At 31.9% G+C, this 19,587-nt stretch overlaps 1 protein-coding gene across 1 annotated transcript in view; it reads right to left on the reverse strand.

Moving 5' to 3' along the window:
- LOC118187708 (ras-specific guanine nucleotide-releasing factor 2-like) overlaps positions 1-19,587 on the reverse strand; it is a 302,120-nt gene that overhangs the window by 135,755 nt on the left and 146,778 nt on the right. The window contains exons 13-14 of the mRNA XM_085821450.1: positions 15,283-15,485; positions 7,981-8,063 (exon numbers count right to left, since the gene is read on the reverse strand). Of these exons, the coding sequence (XP_085677576.1) occupies positions 7,981-8,063; positions 15,283-15,485 (286 nt within the window). The remainder of the gene's footprint in view (positions 1-7,980; positions 8,064-15,282; positions 15,486-19,587) is intronic.

A 19,587-nucleotide genomic window follows, 5' to 3' on the forward strand; every position in this document is an offset into this window, starting at 1 on the left:
ACCGCGTGTGCAGCAGTACGAGGCTTTAGCCCATATTTTCTCTTCAGGTACGTGATTTCCTTAATGAAAAAGGATTGGTAAAGGGATTGGGTGTGGTTCTCCAACATCTCTATCGCCATTGAAATGCTCCACCCCCAGGAAGGTCCAGGCTTTTCAACGCCAGAGACTCATTATGGGGAAAAATTAAGTGATCTCTCTTCGTCGCCACAAAATAAATAAAGAATTGCGCGAAAGTGTGGAAGAAGACTTTCAATATATCAAGGATTTTTTTTTTATCTTCAGTATTTTAAAAGTGCTTTACTCAACGCAAAAGAAATTAATGATTTAAAAAATCATTTTATACGAACTTCGCACCAACATTTTACTGCGAATATTAATTATACCATGAGTGTCATAAGTAAGATTTCTATTTCCATAAGATAGGGCGGTTGTTGATAAAATTCTTATTACTATGTCCCCTGTCATCTTCATTCACAAAGAAATGTAATACTTACTAAGAAATTTTGTTATGACATATAAATCGCAAACCTATATATTTAGTTTTTATAACGGTTCTTGAATAGCAGTGAAGTTTTTTTTCAACCTTTTAATCTTTTTATAGTTATGTCATTTTACTTTTAAGAAAAGGATGAGGTAAGCTACCGGAGCTTTTAAAATTAAACTCTTCTTGAACTGGGCTTAAATTTTATTCAACAACAAAAATTAAACGGCATAACTTGGCAGCTGTAAGTGTTACACACAGATGCTACGTTTCGAGGGAATTTGGGTAACGCCCCTTTGGACTAAAAATATTTGAAAACAGCATATTTTTAGAATTTATGACAGACAGTCTCACGCGCTGGAGATAAAAATATTTTATTCTGCACAGTGTGTTACCACTACTCACTTTGAAATCGTTGAGTTTCTGAATTAAAAACTGGGTAAAGTTTACAGAAAGGGAAACAGATAATGAAACAAATTCGAAATCCAAGATTCCAGCTTCCAGGTGCCTATATTCGGATAGAGAACTAACTTATTCAAAACTGGTTGGCGCTAGGTATAATTGTTTTTTCACCAGTGCGAGAAACATACATAATTTCATGCAGAATCTTCAATATTTAATTTCTTTAAATACAGGGCGATAATATTTGGTGGCAACCATCTGAAAAGTCATCTGAAGTTTCGAGTGAGTTTCTGCTAAGTGTCAAATGTAAGCAAATACACTGGTGTGCAAAAATTAAGGACGAGACGGTTTTTTCAATATAACTTTGTACGAAAGCTTTCCAAATCAACACATTTAATACCGTAAGATCCCCAATACGTAAGGACATGAGTAATGTAAGCAACACTTACTAAAAGAGAAATCAGAGGGATAAAAAGAAGCTTTATTGAAAAAGTAGCATGGAGCGCAATGCGACTGAAGGCCGAAACATCCCTGTGATGGGTGTCCAGCAAGAAACATCCGGTCTTTAATAGGGGATATGATCTCCCCTGACTGCTAGGCAGGTTTCACAGCGTCGGCCCATGCTGAGAATGAGGGTGTTAATGAGTTGTTGAGGCATTGCTGCCCATTCGTCTTGCAGCGCCAATCGAAGGTCAGGAATCGTTACTGGTGGTAAGGTACGAGCTGCCAAGCGTCTGCCTAGAAAAGCCCATACATGCTCGATGGGATTGAGATCCGGAGATCGTGCCGGCCAATTCATACGTTCAATATCCTCACTCTCTAAGAGCTGTTCGGCAGCTACTGTGCGATGACATGGTGCACTGTCGTCCATGAAAAGGAACTGCGGACCCATAGCGCCTCTAAAAAGACACACATATGGAAGAAGAATCTCGTTACAATAACGGGTCCCGTCGATTGAACCTGCGTCGAAGATGTGAAGGTCTGTACGACTACCAAGCATGATGCCTCCCCAAACGAGAACACCGCCACCTCCATACCTGTCCCTTTCAATGATGTTCGAGGGATGATTGCGGCTTCCCTGCTTTCTCCAGATGAGTATGCAAAGAGAATCGCTACTCAGACTGAATCTGCTCTCATCTGTAAAGAGTACTTGTCCCCATTCATTATCTCTCCGATTCCGGTGTTTCCGGCACCACAGAGAACGCCTTCTCCGATGGGCAGGCGTTAGAGGTACACACCGTACAGGGCGTCGTGCAAACAGACCACCACCGTGCAGTCTTCTGGCCACGGTAAAACGCGATATTGGTCGTCCAGTCGCCTGTGTCGTGTGTCCAGCGATTTCTCCTGCTGTCTGCGCCTGTTTCTTCTGGCCTGTAGGGCAATATACCGGTCATCTGCGGGTGTGGTTCCTCGTGGACGACCACTACTAAACCCCCGGATAGCTGTTCCTGTAGTTTGAAATTGTCTCCAAAGTCGTGAAACGATGCTGTGAGCAATTCCGAACTTTGCAGCCACACTTGTCACATTGCGGCCTTCCTCCAACTTCCCAATGATTCGACCTCGGGTAAAAGCATCCAGATGTCGTCTAACAGATTGATTTTTCGCCATTTCTCGCTGAGGCAGCAACTCGGTGTGATTTTAACTGCTATACGGCGTGCAATCTCTTTGCCAGAGATACTGATCTTACACCGACAACATGTTTTATACTACTCAGACACTCCTCCATTACGTCTACCTGCATATCTGCGCATGTGCTACCGTACATCACCTTACTTAATCTCCTGATTGGTCTTTCTGTCGGCTCTGCCTCTTCATTCAGCTGATATGCTAATTTTTCGACTTTGTCCTTAATTTTTGAACACCAATGTATATCTGCTATGGTAAAAAAAATTAGGCTTAATCGCACTTAAACAACTTTTAAATTGTTGATAATTCTACAGCTATTGCGCCCAAATTAACTAAAGGAATAAAAACCTTAACCGGAAGATAAGAACAATATGATTGAATCATTTTTAAAGCAAAAAAATGCACAATTTACCAATATAATGGGAATAAAACAAGTTAACTCACGAAGCAGAGTAACAGACTGGGTATATATATATATATATATATATATATACCCAGTCTGTATATATATATATGTAAGATAAAAATATATGAATCAAAATTATAGATTAAACTATAAACATTAATTCTTCAAAAATGTAAAATGTATCAAAAATGTAAATCTTCTGTTGAAAGGCACGACTAGAGTGCCAAGTGATTGTGGCCACAAATATCAATTGGAAATAAAAATGGAATTAAAACTGCCTCGACTGCCAAGTTCTTTAGATGTTACCAAGTTAGCATTACTAGCATACTACGCAATCAAAATCTTCTTCAATATGGGTCTAATCACGCATCTACAGTGTTCCGTTTTTTCCTTTGTGCTTTTAATATGACATATATATATACCTTTGGTTCAGCCGATTGCAACCAAAAAGAAAGGTGCACAACTACATGTTATAGCAGTGTTATATACAAAATTTCAACATTCTGAGGCTACTAATGTTTGAGTTATGCGAGATACATACATATATACGTACGTACAGACATCACAAAAAAATCTCTTCTGAATCCATTGTAAATCCTTTTTGCAACGCTTTTTGAGAAAAAGAGTACTTTACGTACAGATGTCACGCAAGAATATCGTTAAATTACATTCGATAGTGGTTAAAATGTACATTTTTGTTGAAATATGATATCCGAAAAGTTTTGCGATTACAATAATTCCTTTACTTCCTACAAGGAAGTAAAAATCAGTTCCATTAAAGTATAAATGTCTGGCGTGATTATGAAACGAAGCGCTAATGGGGAAATTCGTTTTGGATAGTATTTTAACTGACACACAGATATTTTAAATGCAACATTATTTGACTTCTAAGATGATAACGCTATTGTTCTCAACCTATTTTGCTGAATGTATCCCTCTTTCTACTCCTAGATTATTCTACCCTCCTTTCAAATAAGGCATATGTATTTTTTTAAATGAAGATTATATTTTAACGTATTTTATAAATTGCACAGTAAAACTGAAAATGTTGAAAAATACTAAAATGTGCCATAAAAGAAATTTCGATATTCATAAGCTATAGCTAAATGCTTAACAGATAAAGAAAAGATGGTTTGTATTCCCCCCCCCCACACTTAAACTATGAAATTCCATCCCCAGAGGGGGGAAATTTACCCTGATATAGATAAGTCTCATTGAAAGATTTATTATCTTTGCAGTTTCCCCATGAACTTTCTAGAACTTAAATTCACTATGCCATGCAGGTTTCCGAAAAGTACATTTAGAACTAATTTTAACTGACATGGAGGTGCATTGTAATGGCAAACACGGTTACCGTATCTAAATCCAGCAGAGGTTCTCCTTTGAGGTTTTTTAAAAAACAAAATTTATGAAAGAAAATTAATAAATCGTGCTGATCTGCTCAAACATATATTATCATGTATCGTTAATTACATATTGTCAGTCATACATCGTTACATGATCCAATTAATGACTGCCGAGTTTCAGTTTTTATTCCGTCAGTTAAAGTCAAAATTTTATCGAATTTGTAACATATTTGTCAACATATGGTGATTTTTCGGATTCGATTATTACAATCCAATATTTTTAAATTAGGAAAATAAATTTTTATAATAGTTTACACGTTTCACAAACAATAAAACGAATATGTCATCCTCTTTTAAAACAAGAATGATAGAAACCATTAATTAGACCATTTTTCTATAATTTAAAGAAATATACCATGTTACGATTACATGTACTGAAGCACTTCTTAGAACCATTTAATTTTTTATAAGTTTTCCCCACTTATGGAACTATTCAGTGACTTCAAGTGCCTTTCAGATTTTTCTTAATCTTACGAATAAAATGTATTTGAATTACTTAGAATTATTTAGATTATCTCAAAGCATGAGAGGTAATCTGCCTTACAAGAGTGATGTTTTCGTGGAGGATGTTTTAAAGGAAACTGACTCGTTTTAATGCTGCACATACAGAAAGTACCAATTCAGCCAGTTTTCTGCGATGATTTGAACTTATTGTCAAACTACTAGTGTTCATCAGTTTTTACGGCATGGCTGCTGGTAGGAAAATATGGTATTTTGAAAGTACATCGTAATTAAATGTTTTTTTTCTATGAGTATTTTTAGACTTTTTGTTCAGGGCTAAAATTATTGGAATGGTTAATTATTTTAACTGCTTAATAATTTTCCTGCAATTGCAAGCCTTTTGTTCAAAATTAAAATTAATTAGTTATCAAAGAGTCAGTTATAAGATATTGCCATTCGATAACAAAGGTTTCCCATTGGAAAAAATATGATTATTGGAACATGTGGTTGTATTTGTTTCTAATTTGATATCACAATACAGAGTTACCAATCAAAGATAAAGCTAACTATTATTATCAGCAACTACGTTGCTAATTATGATGAAGTAGCATTTATATAACTGTTAATTATAAAATGCACTCTTACAAACGCAAATAGATGTCAAATATTTAGGTTTTTGATGGAAATGTTTCTGAATAGTACCTTATACGGTAGCAGTATAGATACCATTTTTAATTAAGACAGTTAACACTTGGAGCACTTAATTCTTGCAGATTGGATGAGAAAAATATGCTTAGCAATCTAGAATAGACAAGTTTTTTAATAACAAATTTAAGAGTTTGGAAGTGCACTGCTGGATATTAAAACTCCTACATCATAAAGGCAGCATGCAGCCAGTGTCAGATTTGCATGAAAGATACTACATGCTGGGATTTTACTTTTTTATTTTCATAAATGCAAGAAAGCGACTGAAATTCACAAAGAGATGTGGGAAGTTTATGTAGTTGATTGCTTAACAGAACGCATGTGTCAGAACTGGTTTAAAATTTTTGTTCCGGAGATTTTTCTCTTGAAGATGACCAATGTTCCGGCCAACATGCTGAAGATGATGATGATAAAATTCAAGCCATAATTGATTCGAATCATCATATAACTGTGCAAGAAATTGCAATAATGTTAAATGTATCACATACAATAACTGAAAATTTCATAAGATGTCTTGGCCTCGTTAAGTAGCTTCAAGTAAAGAAGTATGAATTGAAAGAAATTCACTTAATACAACGAATCAGTATTTGTAATGCGTATTTCAAACGTAATGCAGTCAATCCTTTTATGAAACAAAATATCACTGGTGATGAGAAAGAGATCGATCGAAAAAGATCGTGGTCCAAGTGTGACGAATCACCACAAATCATACTGAAAGCTTAATTGCACCAGAAAAACCTTATGCTGTCAATTTGGCAGGATTAAAGAGATGTTATGTATTTTGAGCTTCTTTCAAGCAACCAGAAAATCAACTCAAATGTGTACTGTCAACAACTTATGAAACTGGAGGAATCAGGCAAAGGGAAAAGGCCAGAGTCGCAAATCGCAAAGGAGTTTTGTTCAGCACGGCAATGAGAGGTCTCACACATCTTTAGCAATATGTACAAAATTACTGGGACTTAGATGGTAAGTGATGTCTCATCCCACATATAGCCTCGATGTTGCACCATCGGATTATCATTTGTTTCGAAGTTTACAAAACTTCTTATATGGTAAAAATTTCAGTAATAATGACAACCTCGAGGTTTTTGTCCATAAAGACCAGAAGTTCTATGAGCACGGAATGATGAAATTACCAGAAAGATGGCAAAAAGCCATCGAAAGAATGGAAGATATTTAACTGCTTAAAGTTCATAGTTTGTATAAAAAATTGAATTTTATTTCACTCTAAAAGCCAAAATTACTTTCCTTCTAACCAAATATATTGCCATTAAACTGTTCTAAAAGAAAATTTTAAACTGGTTTTTCTTTGCGAATAAAGTGGTAAATAATAGGAAAATTGTCTGTTAATCCAGAATATCTTCTCTTTGTTATTATGCTTTTATTGTAAGATACGAAGCAGCTACGTTACTTATTTTAGTAAAGCATAAAGGAGACTGCGTTAAGCAGAATGCTGTCTCAGTTGATATGCCAAACTAATTTTAAATAGCTAAAAATAATGTATGAATATTTACATTAACTAACTAACAATAATGCATGAAAGCTGGCATTTTTATTCGATTTTTGCTATTCCAAACTAACTTTAACAGAAAAACGAACAATGAATAATTTAGATGAATTTCAAGGATAAAGAAGTAAATTATTTTCTTAAAAAGAGAATATGAGGAGGAGGGGAAAGTTTAAGAAGGTTTCAGGAAAATAGTTTTTTTGTATACCGAACATACATTTCAAATTTCTTTGGAGTGTGAGTTAATTTTTTAGACCTTCACGTGCATAATTTGTTGAATTTCATGTTAGAATTGAAACAAAATATCATCACAGTCTTACATTTCTAGATTCAGATGTCAAACCTCTTCAAAACTGAACCGATTAATTTACATTAATTCACCTTAAAACTGTGAAGAATAGACCATTTTGTGAGACTAACATTGAGATAGTCAAAGATAAAGCAACACCTTTACAGAATTTGATGATACATACCTCCACACTAGAGTTACTTAAAATACTGACTAAATAGCATGTAAGGAGAAAAGGTTAATGAAAGTTAGGCTGTGACATTATCGCATACTTTGTTGAAACTTATCAAGTGAATAGGTTTTTAAATCTAAATAGTTTTTACCAGAAAAAAAATAACAATAGAATAAAAAAGCAATGTCTGAATGCCATACAGTGGTGAGTTTTGCGCTTGGAAAGTAAAGTAAAAGGCATTACATTATAATGAAGAATAATTTAAATATTTTGGATCATTCAAAACGTTATATGTTTTATGATGTGATAAATGGAATGAAGTGTTATCCAGGTGCCTTTATTGTATAATTATTAAATTACATAGCATACTGAACTGTTAGGTTTCATCAAGGTGTCTTTACTACGAATAAATTAAATGTTGTTTGATTAATACAGGGATATAAAACAACATGACAAATATGTATGATACATTAGTTTGCTATAAAGCATTATCTTAGTGACTAAGAAGATAATGTGTAAGTAAAAGATGGAGTTCTGCTACTTACCTAATGGAGTGAGGCATGGTCACAGATGATGAGTCACTCATTGTTCCGTGAAATAGGTCATTAAAGTGAACATTGTCTATACACTAGAAAGGAAAACATTTTAAATAATTACCAGAACAATTATATAAGCAATCAAATCATAAACTGATTTTTTTAATATCATCATCATTGAAAAAGAATTATTATTTTAGCATTCCTTTACAAACCACTACGGATTAGATAAAGCATCAAAATTTGGTTTGGTCTGGTTTGGAATATGATGAGAGAGATAATCATAAAAAATGCAGACCACAATCATGTAAAATAAAATTTTTTATAATACTATCTTGCATAATCATTAGGAATCAAACTTTTTAGATTGTTTAATGGATTATCTTTCTCTTAATTTTGCTGCCGATGTTTTGTGCTAAACATCGCCTTGTTCGAATTTGAGGAATATCTCTTATATACCATTTTATATCAAAATATAATGCAACTCAAGTTGAAACTTTTCTCAGATGGCTGTAGAAGATGCTAAAAATAGTTTTATACAGGGAGCTTCATTAGATAATCCACCCATAGTCACAATTTCCTGTGATTCCGAAAAAGTGAGAATTTGCCGTTACACTTATCATGCATAGAAACGTGATATTTTATTTCCAAGTAGTGTTGAGTCTTGTGAAAAATACGTTTGACGCTAATTATTAAACGATGGATCTTTGTAACATATATACCTCTCGTAAACGGTGAGAATTAATGAAACTTCCTTTTTTGGCATTTAAGTTGCATTCGAATCACTATGGACACTTCGTTCACTTATCTGACTTCTCATATCCTTTTCAAAGAGTACTCGAAGTCTTATAGAATATCAAAAACAAGTCTTGCTCTTTAGAAGACTTAGAATCCAACATTAACTGAACAAACTTCACTTTCGTCAAAATATTTTATGAAAGAACTACTCTAGTGTGTGTGTGTTCGTGGTAGGCACATCTATTTATTTCTGTGAAGTACGTTGTAAAATAATATATAATTGTTGTATAATAAAAGCTTTATAACTTTAAAAAAATTGTAGAAAATAAATTACCTAATACATTTGTAACATGAACGAATTTTATTACTTAACACATCTATAAAATTATTTTAGTTTATGAATAGGCAATTAGTCTACTTCTGGCATAAAACCTCGAAAAGACTCTTAACTCTTTCGCATCGAAGTCGCCCGTAACGCCCGTTCATTCAGGCAACGGTAAACCGCCCCAACGCCTCGTTTATTTTCTACCTAGTTCTTTCCTTTACACGTTAGTGTATGGCTCATTGGTTTCGCCAGTTGTTAAAAGACATGTCAATCATTCTTTTGAAGCAAATAAAGGAGAAATACGGAAAGCTATTGACGTTCGCAGGTGCAATCCGGCCCTAAGGTGAAATTGCACACGATGGATCTACCAGGCAGGGGGAAAGGAAAACTATTCCAAGACAAATTCGTAAATACGGGCGTTTTCGATGTTTGTTGAAAACAGATTTGGTCGTCTCTCAATGCGAAAGAGTTAAAACTTATTTTGAACGATAAGTGGGTAAGTCAGCAACTGATAAAACACTTCGTTTTGACAGAAAAAACGGTATATGTCTTATCCAAGAGAAACGTTTGAGTTGTAACGTTTTATATTAATTAGTTCAGTTTCATTATAATTTTGTCTTTACTTTTACATGCATTTTCATCAGTTCCCACCAGGATAAAAATTAGGAACTATAATTAACTTCCGAGTTCTTGAGTTTGAGAAAGAGCTTTTGACATCCATCATTGACCAGTTGCTCTGCTTCGTTTATCGGTGACTGAACTGCTTATCGCATTTAGCTCTGATAGCCGTAACTGCTTCGCAAAAATATTGAGGCCTGAACCAAAGCTTACTTATATTCTTGCTACTTGCATTTAATGCTGTAATTCAACTTGAATATTTATTCCAAATTACGCGTACGCTGTTGAGACTTTACTTTCTGTTACCATTATCAGTTTTGAATAACCATCAGACTGAAGTGTTAATAAAAAGGTTTTTTTAAAGTTTTGGTCTGAATTTGTGTTAACTGGAATTTAGAGGTAAGAAGGGCGATTCATACTATGTCTGTTTATGTGGTTCTAGGAGTTGGCAGTTGAAATAGTGTAGAAAGCATACAGAGATAAAAAAAAAGTATTCACAAATTTTAACTCAGTCTGAAATGAAACTATAACTGGAAACACATTTTACGTGTTACCAGGTGTAATTTATTCCTTTAAGTTATAAGAAAAATAATAACTGAATCATTTACATTAATAATAACATTTATATAAATAAAGAACTTTTATTACTTGAATATTATTTTATTTTAAGTGATGAATTTTATTATGTCCCTGTAATTGTTACGGTTTTATTTGTTTCATTTGAAAATGCATTGAAATTGATAACTCTTTAAAATATCGAATTACAAAAATTGTGTGTGTGTGATTATGGCAAAGCCTCGAAGGCGATCTGCCTAAGGGGAGGGATGCCTTCGTGGAGGACGTTCTAAGGGAAACTGGTTCGTATACACGTTACACATGGGATAAACCACGAAAACACCCATGCAGCCAGCCCGTTTGCAGAATTCGAACCTCGGACCGAACTACCCGTACAAAAATTGAGTGTGAGTCTGAAGATACAAAAGAAAAACCTGCTTGTTAAAGCACTTCCATTAAAAAGAGTTCGTATAGTATAAAAGAAAAACCTGCTTGTTAAAGTATTCCATTAAACAGCGTTCGGTTAATATACAAAAATTTCTTATGTGATGACGATACAGCTCGTTCGGTTAATCAACTGAGAATATTTCAGAAAACCCTTATAATTAACTTGTTTTGCAACTTCAGACAATTTATAAACATAGCATAGAAAACAAGGATTACATATTGCTTTTTTCTGTGATTATTAAAGAAAATAATGTTATTTAATTAGCCTTTAGAGTGAAATTTAGGAAAAATCTATATTGTCATGCATTAATTTTCACAGTTAACTTTGTAATAAGCTACGGATAACTCAACTATAAATAATTATAGATAAATTAGGGAACTTCAGGCAATTCAAATAAATAAAGCAATGTTCAGCAAACCAAAACAATTAAGTAAATTTAATTAGCCTTTCTCTATGTCATTGAATTTTAGGAAAGTTCTACGCTGTCATGCATTAATTTCTAAGTTAACTTTGTAATGAGCTACAGATAGCTCACATAAAACTTCAGTGAATTTAGGTTAGGGTACTGCAGGGTTATTCAGTTAAAAATATTTGTGGCTTCAGAGGTATTAATTTAACCTCGCGCAAATGAACTGTCATAATATTTTATTGAAATTCACTATTTTATTTGCATTTTAATCCTTCTAGCTGTGAGTTAAGATTATTTATAGTTTAGTATGTATCATCAACTATTCAAATATCATAAATACTGGAATATACAGAAAATATTTAATACAATACAATACAGATAATACAGATCAGTTGCAGATCTCGCATTCTTCTTTTAATCAAACATAAAAAATACGTAATGCTATAATTGTAAGTAGCTTGCAATCAAATGTAAGTAGTAATTTCACAAATTCAAGAATCAAAATTCTAGTAATAGTTTGATATAAATAGAATTATCATTTACTAAAATTAATCTATGGAATATCTGAAAAAAACTTCAAAAACATCTCATATTAAGAAAAATGTTATCAGTTTTATTACACTTATGCATGTATCATTTCTATCTGGAAAGCATTAAACTATTGCAGTCATGCTAAGCAACGAATCTACTACAGAGATGACTTTTGATACATATTTAAAATGTTGAATGTAAATAATAATTTATATTTCAAATAATTCTACTGACTTATGAATTATGACGGGCTTTTTGTAATATAATATTGTGATTCTTATGCATGAAAATGTTATTTTTTATAAACACACAGTAAATAAAATAATGTGCTCTTCTGTTATCGGGACCTGATTCAGAAATGTGCGTATGTATGTGCATGTGCATACATGCATACATGAATACATATAAATACACGCATTTCCGAATCTGGCTCCGATAACAGAAGAGTACGTAAAATAATTCGCATGAAATATGTTAAGTACACGTGCATACGATTTAAGGAATTTTGAAAGCTGTGTTTTTTTTAGAAACCTTCAGCAAAAATCTGGTGTTAAAATTTAAATAAAACTTATATTTAAATGAATAATATCCAGAAGATAACTAAATTAAGACCTTATTTTTAAAAAGCGTAAATTACCACAGAAAAATATCATTCATACATAAATATCAAAGTTTCGTTTTTCTTCGCTTTTGATGCTCTTTATGAAAAAAATATGTAGAATTTTATAAACAACTGTTTAATCAAGGTTTTAAGAAGTTATTTGGGAAACATTTAATAGGCTTTGGAGTTTAACATGTTCATTAAGAATGATGCATTTGCAAAATTTTAAATATTAAATACTTATTGGTACCCAAAAAATTTGGCAAAAGTTTTGGCTTTCTTATAATAGCTGTCAGAAATTTGAAAATAAGGCATACTAATGAGAACTTCTTAACATATTAGATCATTTAGGAGAACTAATTTAAGAAAAATTTACTTACTGAATTGCTTATTTAACTTAAGTAAGGTACAGTTACAGTTAACTTATGTTTGGTTACTTGTAATATTTTAACATCCAAATGAAAACCCATTAATCAGTAGAAAGATTGCTTATTAATCATGTGAACTATTAATTAATCCTTTAGTATTTAAGAGCAGTTTAGTTTTGAAACTAGGAATTTGTTTTTATTATTCAAATTCTTATATTTGAAATTTAACAGTAATATTCAACGTTCAACTTGCAAATGTAGTTTTCTTATTCGTTTAACATTATTTGCAAATAGTAATACATTTTGTTATGAAACTGATACTGTGAATAACATTTCGAAGAAACTAAATGTTTTCGGGTGACATTGCTTGAATTAATTGTAATGTGTGTGTGGGGGGGGATTATGGCAAAGCCTCGAGGGCTATCTGCCTAAGGGGAGGGATGCCTTCGTGGGGGACTTTCTAAAGGAAACTTGCTCGTATACACGTTACACATGGTGAAAACCACGAAAACGCCCATGCAGCCAGCCCGTTCGCGGGATTCGAACCTCGGACCGAACTACCAGTGTTCAGTGACTTTACCGCTCGGCCGCTGGTGGCCCCTTAATTGTAATGTATCATAATGATATTGAGAATTCTTAATCAAAGGTATTTAATAGTAGCGTAAGGCGTAATATTCAGTTACATTTATAAGTGATTTTCAAACAGCTGATTTTACAATTAATGAAAATGCTTTTTATTGAAGGACTATTTTTTAATCATACGAAACTTCATGCATTCATGTTTTATATAAATATTTTAATTTCAACAGAAATTTCTAATTTCTTCTAAGAACCCGTAAGTTCTCCGTAAATGAACAGGTAATGTAAGTAATACACCAGCAGATTTGTTCCATTAATTCTATAAACATGGATATAAATTTTATACATACTCTAGGAAAATAAATATTATAGACTATTTCAACGTTTCTTTCGCACACGAATACACTTGAAACTTTTGCTGAGCATGGTATACATGCAAACACAGAAATATAATATAAATGTACAATGAATGTTAATTTAAGTATATTTTGTTCATTGTACATTAAAACCATTTAGTTTAAAGATGGCAATAGCATCCGCAGAAAAGACATTTTATCTAAAAGAGCTTAAGATTACCTTAATAGATTTGAAACTCCTAATATGGAGAAGGTAGGTAAAGAAAATATTTTCACTCTTCTTTACAAACTATGCACGAAAGATACATTACATATTATACATTAGACAACCATATGTAGTTACATAAAAACGGAACTGAGTAATTTCAAGCAAAACGTTTCCAAAAATTGACATTTTACAGAATGCGTAATCCTTTTATTATAAACCAGTTAAATTCTAATTTAGTAATCATATCAAAAACTTATTACTTTTTATTTAATGTTTAGATTCTGTAAAGAGACATTTTTCTATATAATCTTTTATTAAATGCAATAAATTTGAAATAAAGTGAAAAATATATTTAATACAGTTATTTTAAATTTCGTTGTTGTCAAAATATTCGCACATATTCTTGAATGAGGAGAGAATTTTTCTCCGTCTGTCTTGCAACATGCTATTCAGAAAATGTTATCTGTCATGTAAAATATATGTTTTTATTATTGTTATAAGAACTAAATAATACATCGAACTTAATGTCATCTCGATATTAATATGCCATGTTAAAGAAATAGATTGAAAAACGTAAGTTTAACTACACACACATTTATTTCTCCTCACTCCCAATTTTTAAACCGTACAGTTGTCAAAATACCTGAAAGGTGATTTTTCGTTGCCTCTATCTTAAAAATGTGATTCATTATGCACAATCATCATCTAATATAAAATAACATTTTTAATTGAATGTTAGCAAAAGCATTGTTCTTACGCCTTTATTTTAATTGCATTATTCAAAAATATCATAAAACACTTGTTTTAATTAAAGCTTAAAGTTAAGATTTGTATAGCTTTTTAATACATTGTTAATATTAAAGAAAACTGTATTTCAAATTTTCAAAGGCTGTTATAATTTCTGCTTATATAGAAAACAATTTTTAAAAGACAGATAAGGCTTTCACAAGATGAACAAATTCAATTTTTTATTAGGTTTATTCATTCTTTACACTTGCAGTTCTTGGAATATTTACATAAAACATTTATTATTAGGTTTATTCATTCTTTACACTTGCAGGTCTTGGAATATTTACATAAAACATTTATTATTTCCTGGTGTATAATGAAGACAAGCGGCAACATAAATGTAGTTTATTTATGTGTATTTTACTAAATTTTGTTTACCTTTACTCTCATTTACCCGAGTTTAAGCGATGAATGAAATTATTAGCAGTTACATTTTTTTCCGGCTGTTGTATCTGACACATTAATGTACAGACATAACAGAGCCTCAGACTGTTTTGACACCACGCTGCATTTTTAGTAATCAGCGTTCCGGTATGTGTGTCAGCAATGGGAAGACGTTTCGTAGAATACATTATGCAACAACATGCAATGTGTTACGACGAGCTCAACCCTGAAAGGTTGATTTCTTTGCATATCAATTGTCATAAAGGAAAAACTGCATTTACAGATGCATAAAAAATGTAACATGCTCCTACGGTCTCACATGCCTGCGCTTTTACGAAGTGTGACTCTTGTTGATCCAAAGACATTCAAACTTAAGGGTATTAGCATAATTTAAACTTTTACCTGACTAATATCGCTGGTCCAGGCGGCTTTTTCTTGCATACTTGGTGCCACTAGGTGAATGGTTGCTTGGCTTCCGTTTTTGAAATCCACCACGATCTTGAAGTCGAGACCGCCATAGTCTTTTTGACCAACACTCCCACCAGAGGTCGCAGCGCTCGCCTCGCTGAAACCGCTCGACTGACTCGAGGCAGAGCTGATGGAACCTGGCAACGAGAGAAGATCGGTTTGGGTGATGCTCCCTGCGCACACACGAACGCACGCGCTCACGCACGCACGCATGTACACATGAATGTCGCTGACCTATGCCTTTATAGAAAGGAAGAGCTAGCAGAGGATTGCCGAGAAGAATCAGATGGCACTTTTGAAAACCAAGATGCAGTACCTACTCGTTAGTTTGTTTATCTTACGCTTCATGAGAAATTTGAATTCGACGCCCACGCTGGGTAAAAGTAAATACGAAGGAAAGCTCCTCTCCCTCGCACGAGAAAGTGATGAGTAATTACCTTAAGAATAGATCTTTCCTACCAAGAATATTTATATTTTAATTTGAACAGGAAAAGTAAATGACATTACATAAACTTACGAAGATAGGTATAATATAATTTTAATATTTAATTTATTCAAGTCACTGTATTTAATCTACTGGGAAATACCAAGTTTATTTCTAAATTTCAGATTGTCCAGCCAAAAAAAATTATTTTCCTCTCGAAGAATGATAAGTTTTAGTTTCATAAAGAAATTTCATAATTTAAACACAGCAGTTTTGAATACAGAAATAAGTGTGCAATCAAGAGTAATGCGACTAAGAAAACGTATAATAATAAGCCAAACAAATAAACTTACTCGCGTTAAGGTTTCAGTATTTCTACGTTCAGAAACAGATAAAACTTATTTTGTATATTCTCGCATATCAGATACGGCAAGTAAATGTTTATTAACGCAAAGAAATGAATTTTAAACATTGAATGCTGACTCCACCTTTTTATATTAATCTCTTAAATATATTTAAAAAATTATCTATTTTTTATTTACTTAGTTATTTTTAGTTATTTAACTAAGTTTGCTGCATACCACTTCTTGAAAAACACGGCAATCTGATAAAAAGGAAGAATTTCATTTGATCATCATTCAAAGTGTAGTATCATATATATAGTATGCTATAATGATATATAGTATACAGTACTGATATATAGTAGAATGCTTTACCAGTTTTAAGCCCTTTTAATACGACCAAGCTCATCATCATTTGTTGCTTTCGCAATTATTTTAATTAATTTAATTTATGTGGCACTAACATTTAATTTATAATTATCCACGTGTAATTTAGAAATGTAGATCTCTTAAAAAGCTTTCGACTCCTCCTTTAAAAAAATTCAACGCTCTGTTTGTTTTTATTATATTATTATCACGTTATTTTGTTGAATTATTATTTTTTTCAATTTTAATTTATTTTTTCCGGTTAGACTGTTAACGCAAAAAATTTCTATTTGGATATTGAATTATAGAGAGAGAACGAGAGCTTGTATAATAATATCTTTACATTTTATGCAAATTTATACACATTTTCAAGTTTCCTTTGTTCTTTACAAAATACGTTTTCTATATTTGTCCATCTTATCTTATTGCGAAAGCTTAACATGAGATAGGAGAATTTTTCGAATGCAATATTTTATGTGTTAGTGCACTTAAATTGTTCACAAGCATAAAAAATAAAGACGCCAAACACATTGATTAAATGTCTTAAAAATATCCATCGAAGTAATTAGTTGTATAAAGCAGCTATTGGGAAATCCTGATAAATTAGAAATGAATAATAAATATAATCCATCGATTAATATGCACGCTTTGAATTCCGTTCCAAAGCGTCACCGAATTGCATTGTTTAAAGGAAATTATTTATTTTACAGAATTATTTGCTTTATAAAATTTATCGCTTACTTTGTTTATGTTCAATTTTAACGTTTTAGTTGATATACCTCAATTTTTAAATTATTAATACGTGTTAAAATATCTTTGTGAATATTTATAATAAGGACTCTTTCGTAACTTGAATTTAAACGTACACTGCGAAAAATAAATAAATAAATAAAACATTAAAGGGGGAGGGGACAGTTCTGCATCTCCCCTTTCACTGGGCCGATTGACGAAATTCAACTTGCATTTTTCATGTCTCGAAAGCGCTACATACGATATATATTAGATTTATATATAGCATTGTTCTAATATAGGTATTTTGACACAAAACCGAACTTTTTCTGAAATGACATGCTAATTGTTTTCCATCTTTCGACTCTACGACTCAATTTATGCCAAACTGCCAAGTTTTGTAAAAATCGCACGAGTAGTTTTCAAACAAATTAGCTCTCAAAATTTTATCTCTTCAATGTTAATTGAATTTGGTGTATATTTATTAATATATCTTTTATTTATCTTAAAATAGATGTATTTCTAGGCACACCTGGGAAAAGTTAGAGTTTTTTATTCAAAATTTTGTAAGATATACATGAATATACATATTGGATCAAACTGAAAAAAAAATTATTCTTGGCGCAAACTGAAAAAAATGCGCCAAGATAAATTTTTGAATTTCGTGGAAAATTTCGCACCAAATTTTACAAAATTGAATATATAGACATAATTTGAGTAGTAGAATCTAAATATTGAAAGAAAATTTGCACGTCATTTCAGAAAATGTCCGATTTTGCGTCAAAATTCCTACATTAGAACAATGCTATATATAAATATAATATATATCCTAAGTCGCGCTTTCAAGACATGAAAAACGCAATTTGAATTCCCTCAATCGGCCCAGTAGAATGGGATATATATAACTGTCCCATTTTTTTTTTCGCAATTGTGCATTGTTAAAAGTCTAGAACAAATCTATTAGCTGACAACGATCGTATTATTTAAAGATGGTATGCTTAGAAGAGTAAAGTATTCTGAACGCGTAAGGTAAACGTATGTAAAGTTACTTGAACGTTTAGCAGATTTAGCAGGCGCTTCTTTGAATTTATTTCACCCTTTCTCTCTAAATGGTGATTTGATGACATTTTGTTATTCTTTATTTAATGAAATAAGTAAAAAAATTAAAATGAACAGAATGTAATTAGTTTACATATTTTCATGTTTTATGCTTCAGTTGGTGATTGGTAATTTTAATTTTTAATATTTCCTGTACATTATTTAGATCTTTTCATATTTAAGGCATTATAACATTAATTATTTATGTAAAATTAAATAATTTCTTTAGGATCATTTTAAAATTGCTCAGTTTGTAGTTTTGTGCTGTTCACATTCAATATTTGTGTCCCATTCAGAAATACTTGCACAGGCGTTGCACAACAATAAACTTCAAAGATAAAAAATGAAGACCCTTAATCATGAATATAAATCAGAAACGTGGAATGTTTTGCATCTTACTGACAGTCAAAACTTAGGTACCTCAAAATTAAAACTTTAATATGTGAAATAAATATTTGATTTTACCATGAAGCTGAATTTTTTTTTGATGCTAAAAATGGGAGTAAAAATATAAATTTATTACAAGTATATTTACATTTTATTTCTTTAAACAATTATTCACATCTTCTGTCTAACTTCTACGTTATTTGGATGCTTCAACAGTTTATTCGGTGTACATTATATTAGAGATAAAAATCCATTCAGTGTTCATTCAAAATGTGAAATGTCCTCGCCTGGACTCGAACCCTGGGCCTCTCGGATACGCATCCAATATGCTTCCAATTACATCCCGAAGGCATGCGGATAGGAGGGAGAAAATACCTCATAATGTTAATATAATTTTAAACTAAAATACTTTTATGAAATCGAGGTAGAACATATCACAATTTGTAAACTGAAGTATAAATAAGAGGAGATAATTAAAACATAAATAAGAAGAAAAAATATAAACATTTAATGAAGCAAATTATAATATCGGATATTTTATTGCCTAACGCTAGTTTGATTCGTATAACAATCTAGATATTTGAACAATTGTAATGCGGTAACGCATACATATTTTAGTGCAATATTACTACAATAGGCGCCATTTATTAAGATCACGTTTGCCCATGCTATTTTGATAACATTATGAGGTAACAAAATTATTTTTCAATCAATGGAATTTAACTAATTTAACATACATATAAGTAAAGGCATATAAATATTTAATTTCTCAGCATTTAATTTGGAAAAAAATTGTCTGGAATTATTACGCAAGTTTTATTTTTCTATTCATTACGCTTCTGGAAATTATTGGACAGATTTCTGTACCCCTTAAACTTGTAGAGTTTATATTTA

This window comes from Stegodyphus dumicola, chromosome 7, assembly GCF_044657685.1.
Source record: "Stegodyphus dumicola isolate Sdum_Otavi_A_Nest chromosome 7, ASM4465768v1".
In the NCBI taxonomy this organism is placed as follows: domain Eukaryota; kingdom Metazoa; phylum Arthropoda; class Arachnida; order Araneae; family Eresidae; genus Stegodyphus; species Stegodyphus dumicola.